The 17883-nt window shown below is 36.9% G+C and overlaps 2 protein-coding genes and 1 pseudogene across 2 annotated transcripts; all 3 read left to right on the top strand.

Moving 5' to 3' along the window:
- Nucleotides 1–939: 939 nt before the first annotated feature.
- LOC112171787 lies at nucleotides 940–3969 on the top strand (annotated as a pseudogene).
- Nucleotides 3970–8901: 4932 nt separating this feature from the next.
- On the top strand, nucleotides 8902–11828 carry LOC112174510 (patatin-like protein 2). Its single transcript, XM_024312293.2, has 6 exons — nucleotides 8902–9171; nucleotides 9918–10099; nucleotides 10198–10387; nucleotides 10513–10677; nucleotides 10817–11292; nucleotides 11543–11828. The coding sequence occupies exons 1-6, from the start codon at nucleotides 9040–9042 to the stop codon at nucleotides 11631–11633; spliced, it is 1236 nt and encodes a 411-aa protein (XP_024168061.1). The 5' UTR covers nucleotides 8902–9039; the 3' UTR covers nucleotides 11634–11828.
- Nucleotides 11829–12828: 1000 nt separating this feature from the next.
- Nucleotides 12829–15664, top strand: LOC112170478 (patatin-like protein 2). Its single transcript, XM_024307785.2, has 7 exons — nucleotides 12829–13128; nucleotides 13282–13487; nucleotides 13638–13824; nucleotides 13946–14110; nucleotides 14519–14821; nucleotides 15114–15286; nucleotides 15438–15664. The coding sequence occupies exons 1-7, from the start codon at nucleotides 12952–12954 to the stop codon at nucleotides 15550–15552; spliced, it is 1326 nt and encodes a 441-aa protein (XP_024163553.1). The 5' UTR covers nucleotides 12829–12951; the 3' UTR covers nucleotides 15553–15664.
- Nucleotides 15665–17883: the final 2219 nt, after the last annotated feature.

The raw sequence follows: 17883 nt of genomic DNA, 5'->3' as shown, positions 1-17883 counted from the left end.
TAAAATAAAATAATAATATTTTTTTGACCAATCTATTGGAGTAGAATTCTAGTAAATGTCAAATTGCCATGTCAGCCGTCAAATTTAAATTTGATAGAAACCAAAAGACAACTCTGCTGGAGATGCTCTTAGGGATTTGGGTAAACTCCGCTCATTGTCTATTAGTTTTAGTTGTGAAGCCTAAATTACTTTATCATGGTATCAGAGTTAGGTTATCCCACTTGTCAATATCTTGCAGTCACATGGGCTCCACATCACTCTTCATAAGTTACTCACGTTTGTGGCTTGAAAATTCGTCAGCACGTGTGAGAGCATGTTATTATATTGAGAATATGAATCTCACAGTGTCCTCTCACCTATGAATTTACAAAAATTTAACTTCATCCATTGCATTAATTTTGTTTGTAATACTATATTACGTTAGCATATACATATATGTACGTTATATGGTTTTGGAATGAAAGTTAACACTACTACAATTATGGGATACAAGGACACCAAACAAGGACACATAATTTATGTGGAGTCCTTGAAGGGTTATAAGGACACTTAACATGTAAATGATATTTTTTAGTGGGTGGAGACTATTTGGAGGACATAGCCGACCCCTTTAATTTTGTGTCCTAAATAATATAATTTCACTTTAATGCTCCAAATTAAACTTGCTCAAGCTCGCTCCCTCCCGAAATTTCACTTCCCTCCCAAATTTCAGTTCCCTCCTCCCCCAAATTTTTGACTTCCGTCTTCAATTGAAACCCACTAGAAGAGGAAAGATGTTGTTTCATTTACTCTATTTACATTTTTTAGTTGTAATAGAACAAAGAAAAAGAAACTCGATCTGAAAACAACTTCGATCTGATTTGCTTCAGCGGAGGAAGCAGCGACAACTCTCACATCTCTTCTTCTCCCAAAAACCTCTTAGACCCCAGCACCGCTGTGATGACTTTGACCGAGACGGAGGACGCCGTACGACGTCGCACCGCCATCACCGATTACAGCAAGAGGTTACTCCAACACAAGGAGCTCGACTCTCGAGTCTGTGCAGGTCAGATTCACACTCCAAACCCTCTTCTATCCAACTCCAAATATTCCCAATTTGTTCAATTTTTAGTCTAGAGTTTCGATTTCGATTTCAATTCAGCCGATTTTGTGCCCTAGGTGTTAATGTTGGTTGATGTAGTTTCTGGGCAGTGGGTTTCTGTGTGAATTGGGAATTTTAGATGGTATGAGGAATTTTGTTTGGGTCTGAATTGCTTGTTTCGGGTTTTGCAATGCGAGAAAACTTGCGAGGAGCTAAGAAGGAGTTTGGGAAAACTGAAGATGATTTGAAGTCGCTTCAAAGTGTTGGTCACATTATAAGAGAAGTTCTAAGACCTCTTGATTATGACAACCAGTTTAAAATGTTACACTATTTGAAATACAGTGAAGTTTAGCTTGAAACTTTCATTTTCAAGGCTGGTACTATTGTAATTTACGTTTAAGCATTTCTTAATTTTGATGTAGTTGAGGTAGTTGATTTTGTGGGATTGTTATATGTAGCTATGGGGATGATGGTCGAATTCGAGGATGGAGGTGGAAGGATTGCGTACGGTTTGACATGCCTATTTATTTGCAAGGTAATATAGGGGTTACCACATTTTGCGAATTTATATTATTTTGCATTCTTGCTTGAATTTGATATGTTGGTTCGGTATATGATATTGAAATTGATTCTTTTTTATGTACTTTATCTCAATTAAGTTGTTTTTTTCTTCTTCTTTGTATAGGAGACCAAGTGAAGCCAGTACTTGACCTGGTGAATCCTCAACGTAAGTAAGTTATTGAAAAGCCAGCTGATTTCCAGCCACTCTTTCGTTCAAGTTGCGTCAATGTTTACTATGTAGAGTTATCAGATGAGATGGGTTGATATGAACCTACAACATATAGAGAAGTTTTCTTTTCTTTAGAGGACAACATCATGTTTGTATAACTCTACTTATATAGAAATCTTACACTTGTATAACTCTACTGGAAGAAAGACATTAAATATCGTCTTTGCTCATTATGCTTTATGACGTGCTCTTTGATTGTTCACTAAGTTACTCTCTTTAACATATCTTGTATATTACTGCCATCTTTTTCAGGGGTCCTTGGGGGGCTTTACCTCCAATTCCGGAAAACAATGCTCTTGCTGTTAACAATCAAGTATGCGAATTTTTCTTGTAAAAGTCTACTTATGAGCAGTGGAAATAAGTATGTTTTCCATGTGTATTAATACCTCATTTATTACAACAGGGAGGATCCATTTTCTCTGTTGCTGGTGATTCTTGTGATCTATTGCTGGGACGTGGTATGTATTTGTTGAAGGTGAATCTTTACTCATATTATGAAGTTTAAGTGTAGAAAGATTTACTTATATTACCTTCCATGATGTCACATTCTTGTTTATTTAATCTAGTTGCTGCACCAACTGATTCAACATGATTTATATTGGAACTTTTCTAGGAAATAGGTCAAGTTAATATTATTTTTAAGGGGCACTCAGATTACTTACATTCAATAGTTGCCCGAAACTCTACAAATCAGGTAAAGCTATATTCTGCTTCTTTCTCAGATTTGTTGTTACTCTCACTTATGATTTGTTCTGAGAAGTGAAAATTGAATTTAGATCATAAATGGTTCAGAGGATGGGACGGCACGTATTTGAGGTAAGAACATATCATTTCTATTTTCAAGGAATATGGCAGAAAATTGTTTAAGGGACTGAATTCTCTCTAACAACCTTTTGTTCTTTTATAGTTATTACAGTAGTACAGTCCCTTTTTTTTAAGTAGATTGCAAAAGTGGAAAGTCAGTTCAAGTGATTAAGCCATTAAAGAATAATAAATTGAAAGGGTCGTGTGTCAGTTGCATTGGTCTTGATGCAAGTGAAAGCTGGTTGGTAAGCATATATTTTACTACTGCAAGTGATTAGTCTCATTTTTCTTCAAGCTGGTTGGTCTTCAAATTATTCTTCTCTTCAAGTTGGTCCGTGTTGTGACCTGATTAATCTCATTTTCTTTTATAGGCTTGTGGTAGTGGTCGGAGTTTATCAGTTTGGAACATTCCTGCTTCTGAATGCATTTCAAGGACTTCAACTCGTGCATATGTACAGGATGTAGTATTTGATGAAAATCAAGTAAGGTTGCCCCCTCTATTATAATTTGCTGCTATTGCTACTATCTAATGTTATACAAAAACATAGTAACTTTCTTCCATATTTCTCTGAAAGAAAATTCCATATTTCTATAGACTTCATTTTACTCACTAGGCATTGTTGCTTATCTCCTTCCCATATATTAATAGTTGGAGCAGAGCCTCTACTTAGGCGTTTTGACATAAATGAGGCGATTCTTTCACAAATACGATGTGCTCCCCAGTCAGCCTTTTCTTTCTCATTACATGCATATGGGGTAAGAACTTGGCTTGATCTTGCACTTTTACTTAAACAATCTTTGTGCCTGCTCATATTTCAAAATGTTGGCCACTGTGGTAAGATTACAAGAATACTTTTTATGCTGAGGTTTTACTTTTTATTGAACAGATAGAGTGCTTATTATTTTTGTTTGCTCATGCATACTATTTCATATGAGAGCTAAATATGCATGTAGAATGTATATTTAGTTGTGTGTTTGATTTTGCCCAAGGATATTTTTGCCATTACATTAGATCTGTCTTCTGAGACTAAATCCACTGTCAGTTATATTATTTACTGCTAGCTTAACTTTGTTTTTCCGTATTGCAGCCCTTACAAAATCTTTTTGAGGATAATGATACGTTACTCATCATTCAAGGTAAACCTATTCCTCACAAGTCTTGTCATTATAATCTGCACTTGATTTGAAATTTAACACTATAACCTATTGTTATTAATTATGCTTTCCCAATTCTTTATGTATAGGTGTTTCTAGTTCATTTACTTCTATGTTCCCAGTTCTTAGTAAGGAATAACTTGAGGATTCTTGTGTTGATAATATTATACGGCTGCTAGGTACATAACACATTTTAGCAGTTATCTAATTGTATATTGTCTAGGTTGTTTATTTAGGATATTATTTGGCAAGGAGATATCAGTGGAGTTATTGTAGTGCTGCAGTTATTCATGGTTGATATCCAATCAGAAGATTAGTAGAGTATTCATTAAGTTATTTTTTCTAGTTCATTTTGTAGTCACTTCAGACTTATTTTGTATGTATATTAATGTTTTTAGTGAGTAATATAGTCCCTTTGATGGTTTTGATGCTTTGGATAATTTTTTTTTTGGGATAGTTTTCAACTTTTAAGGACACAGATTATGAGTCCTTAATTACAAGCAAAGGATGACACTTTCATTTTGTTTTGAGGACACATTTCATGTTTCCTAGTAGGGAAAAGAGGACACATTTCTATTGATATGAGAACATATTTTATTGTCCTCTAATGGATACAAGGACACTTTCTTTGCACCTTTGAGGACACAGTTTATGTGTCATAGTAGGGAAAAGAGGACACATTTCTATTGATGTGAGAACACATTTTTTGTGTCCTCTATTGGATACAAAGACACATTACTTTGGTCTTTAAGAACACAGTTTAAGTGTCCTTGTAGGGAAAAGATGACACTATTTTTAGTGTCCTTATATGTGACTTATAATGACACCCGGATAGAGGACACATTTTTTTGGTGTCCTTAAATATAATAGAGGACTCATTTTCAATGTTCTTAAATCATGTTATTGTAGTAGTGTAACTGTTGAGTCACAAATTACTTATGCAATTGTGCCCCATAATTATGAAAATTGATTTGTCTTCCACTCCATTTTACCCTTTTTAATCAATTTCCTTTTATTTGTAGGAAACCTTGCATTGAGAATAAAATGACCATTTGAGGCTTGAAATGTGGAGATTTGAAGCTAGGAGAAGAAGACACGGAGATTGGAAGAAAATTGCAAATCGACTTTTCCGGCGATTTTTCCGGCGATTTTTCCGGCAAACTTTTCCGGCGAGCCGCCACTCATGGAGGGTCTTTTCTCCAGCAAAGGAGGACCGTGGTTGTGAAAATATCCCATCACTTGAAATTCAAACATCTCCCTACACCTTGTCCTTTTGTCACCTTGTCTATTTGGGACCATTTGGGGGACAAGGTGTAAGAGCATCTCTTGCACACTTTGGGACCAAGGAGGACACACATAGCTGATCAAGGAGAGGCCAAAGGGGAATTATTGAGAATTCTTGACTCCATTCAATCATCTTCATCCTATCCAAGATCCATTTTTCTCTCTAGAGAAGAGACCACCATCTCCACCACAAAAACCACCATCTCCACCTCTAAAACCTCCATTTCCACCACTACATCCTCCATTTCCTTCACCACTCAACACCACAACTCATCTTCTAGATCCCAAATTTCACTATTCTCACCAATATCAAGAGCTTGGAGCAAGGAGAAGGAGGTGACTACCACCACATCATGTTCTTGGAGACCCATCTCCACCACCTCTTCCGGCATCATCAATAGTCACCCTTTACTCCTTATCTCTTTATGTATTTGATGTTTAATAGAATGTTGAAGTTTGTGTATCTAGCTATGTGTGAGTAGTGAACTAGTTGGGGCTAGGGTTGAAAGCCCTAGCCAAACTTGCTTGGATTGATGCTTTTGTTTATAAATTGATGCAAATTCATGTTGTCATTCTCACATGCTAAGTCAATAGTTGAATGCATTACTTAGACCTAATCAATTTGAGTTATGTGTTTGCCATGACATGAAGTTTTTCCTAGAGATTGATTACCTTTAGGCAAAAAGGGAGCATGAAAACACACCATGTGTGCATGTGAGGGTAGTGAGCTAAAATCACCTAGAGATAGGATTGGTTTGCTTGCTTGGTTACCTAAACTCTAAGCTTTATGCATTTAGGGGCAAAGGATTGAGACCTATCCGGTAATTGAATTTGTCTCTAGGTAGTTAGCTCTAGACTTATCCGGTTAGAGTTAATAAAATGAAAGGGGTTTAAGCCTTAGTAGTCCTATCCGGATGCTAAGAGGGTAGTTGGACAATTAGCTTTGCATCATTCATATTCAATTGCTTTAATGCTTGCAAGGGAGGCAAAAGGTGAAACCCGATGCCCTAACTCCCATCCATTTGATAACAACTTGTTTTGTTTAGCTTAGTTTATATTACTTGCTTTCATTGTTTCAATTTGAATAGAAACCAATCTCAAAATCAAAATCAAATCTCTACACACCATCTTGCACATACTCACCATGAACTTTGGTTCACTTGTGAGCCTTTGTTTGTGATTGTATATTTGCATATTCTTCTAGTTTTTCCTTAGGTTTTCCCTAGCTAGGAAAAGATTTACCAATCCTCGTGGGTTCGACATCCTTACTTAATCCCCTATTCTATAACTTGTACCTCTTGCACTTGAGGGTGGCTTTAATGCTAACAGTAACCAAGCTCATACTTATCCAAACCGGCGGCCAATATCACTTTATATAAGTTTTTTTTTTTTTTGGATAAGAAAAGAAAAACTATATAAAGAAGGAAGCCTCTTGGGCAACCAAAGTTTACAACGTCAAAAATTAAGACTCTAGAAGCCTCATTTGGGGCCCTATCACTCCAAGACATATGAGAAGCAGCATCATGTCCTAAATTTGCAATAACATCAGCCACAAAGTTTGCTTCCCTATATATAGGCTTAAAGGTAATTTGAGAAAATGAAGTTGCAATGGTTGTAATGTCTTCAACTAATTTGAGTAGCCTCCACGATGGAATCACCATTCCAGTAACTGCATCAATAACCACCTTTGAGTCTCCTTTAACTTCAACTCTCGTAAAACTTTTGTCTTTGGCCGCAATTAGACTATCCCTAAGTGCAGTAGCTTCAGCAACAGGGGTAGAAGAATTGCCAACACACTTGGTTGCAGCTAGGGGTCATCATTTGGCCCGCGGGCCTAAAAGCCCATGGGCGCCCGCCCGGCCCAGTGGGCAAAAGCCCGGCCCGGCCCCCAGAAAAGCCCATCTAAGCCCTGCCCATTGGGCACGAGGCAGGGCTAGGGCGGAGGGTTCAAAGCCCAGGCCCGGCCCGCGGCCCGGCCCGTTATATGCCCATTAAAGCCCGCCCGAAAGCCCATTCAATTTTTGTAATAATATATTTTTATTTAGTTATATTGAACTAATTATTGCATTAGGCCATATGTTTTTTAAATTTTGTATTTTATTTTGTTCAATAATTAACATATCATCATTTTTTCATAGGTTTTTGTATTTTTTTAACAAAATAATATGACATATAAATATAATGGGCTCGGCCCTGCCCACCCAAAAAAGCCCGGCCCGGCCCGGCCCGGCTCTAAAAAGCCCGTAAGGCCCTGGGCCCCTGGGCGGCCTTGGGCCTTGATTTTTAAGAGAGGCCCGGCCCTGCCCGGCCCGAAAAATAAAAAAAATATGTTTTGGCTCGGCCCGGCCCGAGCCCATTAATTTTAGGCTGGGCAGGGCCCCTAGTTGCTGCAATAACTGGTCTTCCATTATGATCTCTGGTAACGAAACCACTAGCAGCTGAATCTCTTCTAACTGAGCCATCAAAATTGATTTTAACAAAAGAACTAGAAAGAGCATACCACTTAATTGTGGTACTTTATATAAGTTCTTTGAATTTAGCTTGCAACATCACCTTTGGCTTTAACACTTAAAAATGTTTAACCTGGGATGAACGTTCAATACCAACTACATGTGTGAGCTTTCCTATCAAAATAAAGTAAACAGAAAGCAAATCTTCTGGGTCTCAATTAGCTTTGACAATTCTGGACACGGCATTGAAGTGCGTGGTGAAATTCATGCATGCATGGATGCGTCACACCAATTTGACTTTGACGTAGTGATGGACACCCTTTCGTGTAGTAGACCTATTACGTAATCAGAAATGGTTGGTTCTAGGCTTCTAGCTGGTCGGGGTTAGACTTAAAGATTTGGAGTTTGGACCAATTACATATTCAGCGGCTCCTTTTTCTTTGGTTACTCTTCAGGATTTCTGGGAATTATTTCATTACTGCATATTTACATGTGCTATTAGAATTAGGTCAAAAGTTTCGACATATATATGTAAACTTTCTCTGAATCAAATACGATCAGATTGCACCATTCGTTTTTTCTTTCTCTTCTGCCTTACTTCATATTTTTTAAGTTATCCAGCTTTCTGGGTTGTCTTTATCGATGTGTAAAAAGATAACACAGGGAAAATAGTTGCTTATTTATCAGTTATTTAATCCTTTACAGAATTAGGGTATAATCTAGTTTCAGACTCAAGTACGGACCTCTATTAGCTAGGGTATTGATAGACACAACTAGTCAAGCACTACTTTGCCGATGCATTGCATTGTTGAAATATATCGTGTTGAATTCTTCTGGTAGTTGAAGCTAGTCCGTTTAATTATGTGTTTGGAAAATTACTGATTGTCCTCTAGGAGTCTAGGGCACGACTTTTTGACGCGAGATTAAGTCTCTGTTGTGTGCTGTTTAATTAGCCACGTACCTAATACTTCTAATCCTGACTTGACTGCTTCACTTGGCATCTTCCTTTTGATTTTTTTTTTCTGCTTGGAAAATAATCTCAAATAGTCATGAAATAGTAACAAGAAAGCTTCATTGATGCACTAGTAAGATTTTTTTATATGAACATTCGAGGATATGTTACTCCACCATTCAAGGTGTACGTGTTAATATGTTAGAATGGTGACTTGTGGGTGTGGAAGATTCAATTGCAAATACTAGAGTCTAGTACTTAGAAAATTCTTGATTAGATACTTGTACAACTTAAAAACTTGTTATCGCATTAACATACAACTTTGCGGTCAGATTTGGACGAGAAAAGATCTCTATATAAAGCGTAAACTACCAAGTATTCCTCCTCAACCTATAGATACATAACCTGAAACTTCGAATCTCTCAGTTGTAGTTCAATAACTACTCATTCATTACTTGATTCCTATCTTAATTCATTGTGTTTTACATATACGTACCGTCCTGTCCATTTATCTCTAGTGGCCATGGAGAGAGCAAGATCATTCCTTCAGTCTCCCACTTATGGAAACCTCGTCACTGTTCTTAGCATTGATGGAGGTGGAATAAGAGGGATTATCCCCGGAACTATGCTCAGCTTCTTAGAGTCCGAGCTTCAGGTAAATTGATCGATCGGTATTTAGAATATATATATATACTTCATATATATAGATCCATATATGATAAAGTAATTTAGGGTTCACATCCAAAACCAATTGGCAATGGATGAAGTGGTCCAAACCCTTATAAACTCATAGGTAAAGTCCAATTTTCCCATGTGGGATGTGTATATATTCTCAACACGTCCTCGCACGTAATAAAGTAATTTGGGGTTCACATTAAAAAACAATTGGCAATGGAGGGAGTGGTCCAATCCCTTATAAACCCATAGGCAAAGTCTCATTTTCCCATGTGGGATGTGTATATATTCTCAACACGCCCCCGCATGTGTGGCGAACAAGCCATATACGTGGACAACTTTGGGTGACGTGGTGGCGGTGGAGCTCGTGTGGCCGTGAGGCATACACACGTGGGTAACCCCCTTTGACACCATGATAAAGTAATTTGGGGTTCATATCCAAAACCAATTGGCAATGGATGAAGTGGCCCAAACCCTTATAAACTCATAGGCAAGGTCCAATTTTCTCATGTGGGATGTGTATATATTCTCAACAATATTGACCCAAAGTGAATTCTAAGCTTTTTATACAATAGCATGTATGATTTTGGATAACTTCAATACTCATGCCTCCTTACATTCAAACCCAAACAATTTATTTTCCATGTATGAATGGACAACAAAATGTCCAAACATTACTCGAACTGTGTATTAACATATATTTTGGTTATATATATGTTCATGCAGAAGCTGGATGGTGAAGATGCAAGACTAGCAGATTATTTTGATGTAATTGCAGGGACCAGCACTGGTGGTCTTGTCACTGCTATGCTTACTGCCCCAGATGAAAATAACCGTCCAATATTTGCTGCTAAAGATATTAACGATTTTTATCTTGAACACTGTCCTAAAATCTTCCCCCAAGACAGGTAAAATGATAAATGTACAGTACTTTTATATGCAAATCGTGGTTGATAATATCGTACTTAACAGTCTTATCACTTATGTATCTTGCTTCCTACAACAGCACCTCAATAATTGGTGAAGCTGTAGAAAAGTTGAAAGTTGTGAGAGGGCCAAAATATGATGGGGAGTATTTACATAAGATAGTCAGGGAAAAGTTGGGAGACATACGATTGAACGAGACATTGACTAACGTTGTAATCCCAACTTTTGATATAAAGAGGCTTCAGCCAGTCATCTTCTCCAGCTATGAGGTTTGTATATTTGTATCTCTAGGATATATTTTTTAAATTTCTTTTGTTTTATATATGGTGTTCTTCATCAAGTTATGAAAGGCCAGGCCTTGATTTTGTGTATATGTTGGTAATTAATTTGATAGGTTAAGAAGAATGATAGCTTAGATGCTTTACTCTCCGACATATGCATCGGAACTTCAGCAGCCCCAACTTATCTCCCAGCGCATCATTTTGAAACCCAAAATTCCAGAACTGGAGAAGCAAGAGAATTCAATCTGATTGACGGTGCAGTCGCTGCTAATAATCCGGTACACACTAATTTGGAGCAACTTAATTAAGTTTGGGAACTATCATCGAAACTCAACGACTTTCGTTTACTCATAGATGATACAGCATTTATTTAGTGGTAGATCTCTTATATATAGAATTCTATTCAACTGTCCTCAGGCTTTGGTCGCTATAAACGAAGTAACAAAAGAAATCCACCAAGGAAACACCGACTTCTTTCCTATGAGGCCAACTGAGTATGGGCGATTCCTAGTTATATCACTGGGTACTGGTTCGGGGAAATGCGAGGAGAAGTATGCCGCCGCAAATGCTGCTAAGTGGGGCGTTTTGGGGTGGCTAACCGCAGGTGGTTCATGTCCATTGGTTGACGTATTTACTCAAGCAAGTAGTGACATGGTCGACTTCCACCTAGCCACCGTTTTCCAAGCTCTTCATTCTGAGAAAAATTACCTTCGGATTCAAGACGATTCACTGGAGGGAACAGTGTCTTCAGTGGACATTGCTACGCATGAGAACTTGAACAACCTTGTAAAAGTTGGAGAGGAGTTGTTAAAGAAACCGGTTTCAAGGGTGAATATGGAAACTGGTATATATGAGCCTGCCCATCAGTCCACAAATGAAGAGGCTCTCGTAAGGTACGTATAATATAATTGGAAAAATCATTTGTTGGATCCTATATATCTCACTTGTCCATCTAACAGTCTCATAGACTCTTATCTTTTATTGTTGTACATTTATTTTAATACGTAACCGCATTTAAGTAGAATGAGAAACAGTTGGCATGATAGTGTATTAATGTATGATAATAAATATTTATAAATGCTTATTTCATAGTGAAATGAGCATTACTAAATTAGTCTAATTTTTGTCTTATAACATGTGCAGGGTAGCGGGAATTCTGTCTAAAGAGAGGAGAGTTCGTGAAATGAGATCACCACATGGGAAGGCCGAAGGCTGCAGGCGCAGTTACTTCTAATACTACTAGCTCCAACTGATGATCCGGCCATTAATTTTAATTAGTTCATTTTGATTATAGGAGTATTCACTCTTGATTAAAGTAATTAATTATTGCTCATGTAATATTATAGTACTGGAATAATTGTGTTTCCCAATAAACACCAGTTAATTGGTTGTATAATTCGTCATTAATTAATTTGTCTGTTCCGACCAACACATGTACTACTGAACAACTCAGACATGAGTTTTCTCTTTTTAATTAGTTCTGTGTTTTATTTATATAACGGCGGCCTCTGTTAATTTAAGCTGAAGTAAGTTCATGTCATCAGTTAACCAGAAAATCTAACAAGTCGTTGAAGTTCAGGTACGAATCTTCAGCCAACTGCTTGGACCAATGCATTGATTATATTGATATTATTGAGTAGCACCGTGCATCTTCACTTGCTGTTCAACAACTTCCCATGGACAGCATTAATTAATGAAATTATGCATGTTGAATTCTTCTGAATTAAAATTGATGATTGACCGAGATGAGAAAAAATTAACAACAAAAATACCAAAAAATCCTTCAATAACTAAAGCACTTTTAGCTATATATTTCTTCAAAAATAACTAATTGCCAATTGATAACAGCGTTCCGCGCCTTCTGACAACAATGCCAGTTACAAACCGGCTCGATCTAATACTGTTGACCAACTCGATCGCTATGTTGAGAATGTGATAAAATATAACTCCCACATTTTCCATATAACTTTGCTTATGAGTTTATAACGGTTTGGGCCACTCTATCCATTGTCAATTGGTTTTGGATTTATCATGGTATCAGAGCGGGTTACCCACGTGTTTGGTTTCAGCGATGGCAACATGCTCACCGTCACCCAATATAACTTGTCCACATGTATGGCTTGAAAAATCGCTACACGTGCGGGGGCGTGTTGAGAATGTGATAAAATATAACTCCCACATTGGAAAAATATAACTTTGCTTATGAGTTTATGAGGGTTTGAGTCACTCTATCCATTGCCAATTGATTTTGGATGTGAACCTCAGATTACTTTATCACACCAGTGATTAGACCGACTCTTATACTCATAATCATAATGAGTAATAAGATGGGACGATTTAATAATAATTGCAGTTGTTAGAAAATTCTGGATTATTAGGTGGGTGCAACTTAAACTTATCCCCTAGCTTGCACCAAGCAACCCACTTGTATAGTCAAATTTTTCACAGGGTATCTCTACATAAAGCGTAAGTAATACTCAAAGCTCCTATTCGATCCTTCTCAGCAGAAACTTCACACCTCTCAGTTTTAGTCAAGTCTCCTGCCTAATTCCATGGAGATGCCTATCCACGGATCCGCTTCTCTTCCAAATAATTTCATCAAGAGAGAAAGATCATTCCTTCAGTCTCCCACTTATGGAAACCTCGTCACTGTTCTTAGCATTGATGGAGGTGGAATCAGAGGAATTATCCCCGGTACTCTTCTCAGTTTCCTTGAGTCTGAGCTTCAGGTATAATTATCACTTATCCTATTGTCGTCCAGCTTTGAGTTAGATATTGGTCTAACTTCAACAATCAAATATACGAGGATTGTTTCGGTGTGATCAAATTTCATACTTATATCGAGCGAATGCATTAATGTTGTTGGGTGCGTGTGTATGCAGAAGCTGGATGGTGAGGATGCAAGACTGGCAGATTATTTTGATGTCATAGCAGGAACTAGTACTGGTGGCCTTGTGACTGCCATGCTTACCGCCCCGGATGAAAACGGCCGTCCATTATTTGCTGCTAAAGATATCAACAAATTTTACCTTGAACACTGCCCTAAGATATTTCCCCAAGATAGTTGCAAAATTGATTGTCTTCCATTGTACGTATTCTAGTCCCCGTCAATAACTTAGCTACCAGTCTTCTATCTGGTTCCCTCGCCCATATGTATTTTGACTCCAGCCAATAATCTAGATATTTTCACTCCAGCCAATAATCTAGATATTTTCATTTCTTTCTTGTTCTTGAACAGAACTCCAATAACTGATGCGGTGGCAGCTGTAAAAGCTTTCAGAGGGCCAAAGTATGATGGGGAGTATTTACATAATATAGTGAAGGAAAAGTTAGGAGATATAAGATTGCATCAGACATTGACCAACGTCATAATTCCCACGTTTGATATAAAGAGGCTTCAACCAACCGTCTTCTCCAGCTATGAGGTTTAATTTGTTCATCTATATCTCTCTCTCTCTCTTATATGCATCTGATTTCTTATACGTGACGATACTCTTTATATATAGTAGTTCTCGATTTTGCAGACATGATGATATTTATATGTAGGTGAGAAAGAACAGTAGCCTAGATGCTTTACTCTCGGATATATGCATTGCAACTTCAGCAGCCCCAACCTTTCTTCCAGCCCATCATTTTGAAACCGAAAATTCCACAACTGGTCAAATAAGAGAATTTGATCTCATTGATGGTGGTGTTGCTGCTAATAACCCAGTAAGTAGTGCTGTAGTGGTGATCATATATAACCTAATCTGTATCATGCAATTTCAAACATCTCCTAATTAATATAGAATATCCTAATTAAATACAGGATACCCACACACACACACACACAACTCATAACACTTTAGGAATTGCACAATAATCGTTCCCCATCAAGTAATAAGTGACTAATTTTTATTTTTTTTAGAATAATTAAGTGACTAACTTTGTGTTCGTAATAAAGAATAATATTTTCCTCTACTACACCTAAACATTTTATGATAAAACAGGGCATAAAGTAGTTAAATTGAGAATAATATCGCTCCCATCTAATGGAGCCTAAGAACAGGGGCAACAATTTACATCGAAGACATGATTGATTTGGTAGTTGTTAAATTTTTTGTTACTTTTTTTTTTCAGGCTTTGGTGGCTATAAGTGAAGTGTCAAAAGAAATTTACAAGGGAAATCCCGACTTTTTTACAATGAAGGCAACTGAATACGCCCGGTTTCTAGTTGTATCATTGGGTACTGGTTCAGCAAAATGTGATGATAAGTACGATGCCCAAAATGCAGCTAAGTGGGGTATTTTGGGATGGTTGATCGGAGGCGGTTCCTGTCCGTTGGTTGATATATTTACTCAAGCAAGTAGTGATATGGTTGACTTCCACCTTTCTACAGTGTTCCAAGCCCTTCACTCTGAGAAAAATTACCTAAGAATCCAGGTATACATACGTCAATGCTTAAAATTTACAGTATTTTCACTATTTTGTGAATATGCGGTGAAGTTGATAGTCTAATAACAACGCACATACATTAGTAAAAGGAGCATAATAAGTGACGATTTTGATTGGAGAAAAAATATAATAAAACAATGTCTCTATCTGATTTCTAAAACAATCATATCGACAACTTTTTGACCTTTTGTCGATGATTTCTTTTTCCTTAATTGTGATTTTCTTTTATAGTGAATAGTAATATAAGCAGAAAAAATATAATTAAAGTTATATGGCGCAGGATGATGATTTGGGTAAGACATTGTGTTCTGTGGATATTGCTACAGAAGAAAACTTGCAAAATCTTGTAAAAGTTGGAGAAAATTTGTTAAAGAAACCAGTTTCCCGAGTAAACTTGGAAACCGGTATCCATGAGCCTGCCCATCATTCTACCAACGAAGAGGCTCTAGTAAGGTACGTTTGTATTAGATTAAGTAGTCGCTAAACTCTCCGCTACACAATGATATGATTAGCTTTCATGATATAAGGACAAGAAACACTATAGAAGTTAACTAACCAGTAACCACGCTTATGTTCCTATTTAACCTGCATTAGTAATGTGCAGGGTAGCTGGAATTTTGTCCAAGGAAAGGAGAGTCCGTGAAATGAGATCGCCACAGGGAAAGAAGGCCACAACAACAACCAGCTCCAACTTGTCATTCTCCTTCATCAATGTTTAATTAACCCCAACATTGTTCCTTTAATTAATTAGTCATTAATTGTTATTCAAAAGAAAGAATCTTTGTAATTATTCCCTATGATGAGTATGATCGATTCTTTGGAAGCAAAAAACAGCTCATAGCATAGGATGGCAAAGCCTGTGCCACCACCCTTATAAGTAGGTCCTTACCAGCACTACTCAGTAGTTTTCCCTGCCAACCAGCTAACTTTTTACTCAATTTCTCCTTGATATAAGCAAAAGGCTCAGTCCTATTCCTCCCCAAATAAGTAGGCAGTCCCAAATACGTCTCATGCTTAGCGTCAATAGAGACACCCAAGAAACCTGCCATAGCACACTTGTCCACCTCTGGAACTCTCTTACTAAAAACAATACTGCTCTTAGAAAAATTAATCTACTGACCAGAAGCTAACTCGTAATCATGCAGAACATTCTGGATATGAAGACACTCATGCAAAGTAGCTTTTCCAAACAACAAACTATCGTCCGCAAATAATAAGTGATGGATAGTAGGAGCACCCTCACAGACTTTAATACCCTGCAACTCACCATACCCGACTTTACGCTCAAGCAAAGTTGAAAAAACTTCCGTGCACAGAAGAAACAAGTAAGGTGATAGAGGATCACCTTGTCGAAGCCCCCTAGTAGGAGTCAAATGGCCCCTAGGCTGACCGTTTATCAGAAAGGCATACTTCACAGTAGTCACACACTTCATAATCACTCCCACCCACGACTCTGCAAAGCCCAATCTCAGGAGAACAGCTTCCAGAAAACTCCACTCCATGCGATCATAAGCCTTACTCATATCAAGCTTCAAAGAGAAGACCCCCTCAGTGCTAGAGTAACAATTATGAATAAAATGTGATACCTCATTTGCCACAAGAGTATTATCTGTAATTAATCTCCCAGGGATAAAAGCACTCTGACATGGAGATATAATCTTTGATAAAATCTTCTTCAACCTACGCTCACGAAATTAGTATTAGTTAAATAGGAAACATTTTTTCTTGTTTGATTAATACTTGATTATCAATTGACAATTACATTTTTTCCTTATAAGAAACAAACACCATCTAACCTACGCTCACGAAATTAGTATTAGTTAAATAGGCTTTATTACTAATTAATTATATCATAAGTATTACTAATTAATTATATCATAAGTAGTTTCCTTGACCAAATATAATTCTTTTTACATGCATTTTAAGACAACCACAACCATTAATATAAAAATAGATAATCTTTGTTATAGATGTAGTAACTACTTCACGTACAACTTGTTATTACTGCTTTTTAAACTAAATTACAAATGTTACCACAATGTGTTATCATATAGGTAAACCATTATATTTTGACCAAAACTAATATGTCCTCATTGGTATAATAAAGTTCTCCCTTGCGTAATTAAAGTAATATATTATGTAATTTCCGTCATTGAAGTTATAATTACTTTCAAAGTTTCAATCGACGTAATTTACCAAAAACTACAACAATTGATATAAAAGCGATACTTTTTGTTCTAATTGTAGTAATTACTCTACCTACAACCTATGTATTAGTTTATGGACAATTTAACAAGTGTGACAACCCTAAATTTATTGTCAGTAAATCTTCATGTTTTATCATTAATGAAATTATTACTTCAATGACCATGCAGTTTACCATAATTCACGTCAATTGATGTAAAAGCGGTAATTTTTTTTCTATTTGTAGTAATTACTCCACCTAAACTAATGTACTAGTTTATGGACAATTTTTATTTTATTTTATAAAAGAGGATCAAAGGGTTTCACTCCTGCCCCCATGGTGACTAGAACCCATGACTTCGTACATAGTAAATCTTTATGTTTTTATCATTAGTGAAATGATTACTACAATGACTACACATTTTACCACGACCCCCAACAATGGATGTAAAAGTGCTCACTTTTGTTCTATTTGTAGTAATTACTTCAAAAATGCATCATTTACAAGATAATCAACCATTTTACAATTCTAACAACAATTGTGTTTTTTGAATAGAAATTGATATCAATAGAATCAATAGCCAAAATAAGGCCAGAGTCTACAAACCCTCAAATAAGAAACCCGGCAAGTAACAACCGGTACAACCTATCTAAGAAATTGCAAACAATTAAGTTCTAAGAAGCGCTCGCTTTATGCAAGCCTACACAAGAAAGGATTACCTCGTCTTCTAAGGAAAGGAAATCATTCAACTAGTCTATGCCTGCCAATCACGCAATTGTGGTACAAGCAAATAACTAGAAACGTCTGAGAAAACTTAAAAAAGTTCCCCTAACTCACACAGGCTTGAAACCTAGAAAAAAAAAAA

The sequence above is a fragment of the Rosa chinensis genome, chromosome 6, assembly GCF_002994745.2.
Source record: "Rosa chinensis cultivar Old Blush chromosome 6, RchiOBHm-V2, whole genome shotgun sequence".
NCBI classification, from domain to species: Eukaryota; Viridiplantae; Streptophyta; class Magnoliopsida; order Rosales; family Rosaceae; genus Rosa; species Rosa chinensis.
The sequence above is the reverse complement of the archived record's forward strand: the minus strand, read 5'-3'. Positions and strand labels throughout refer to the sequence as shown.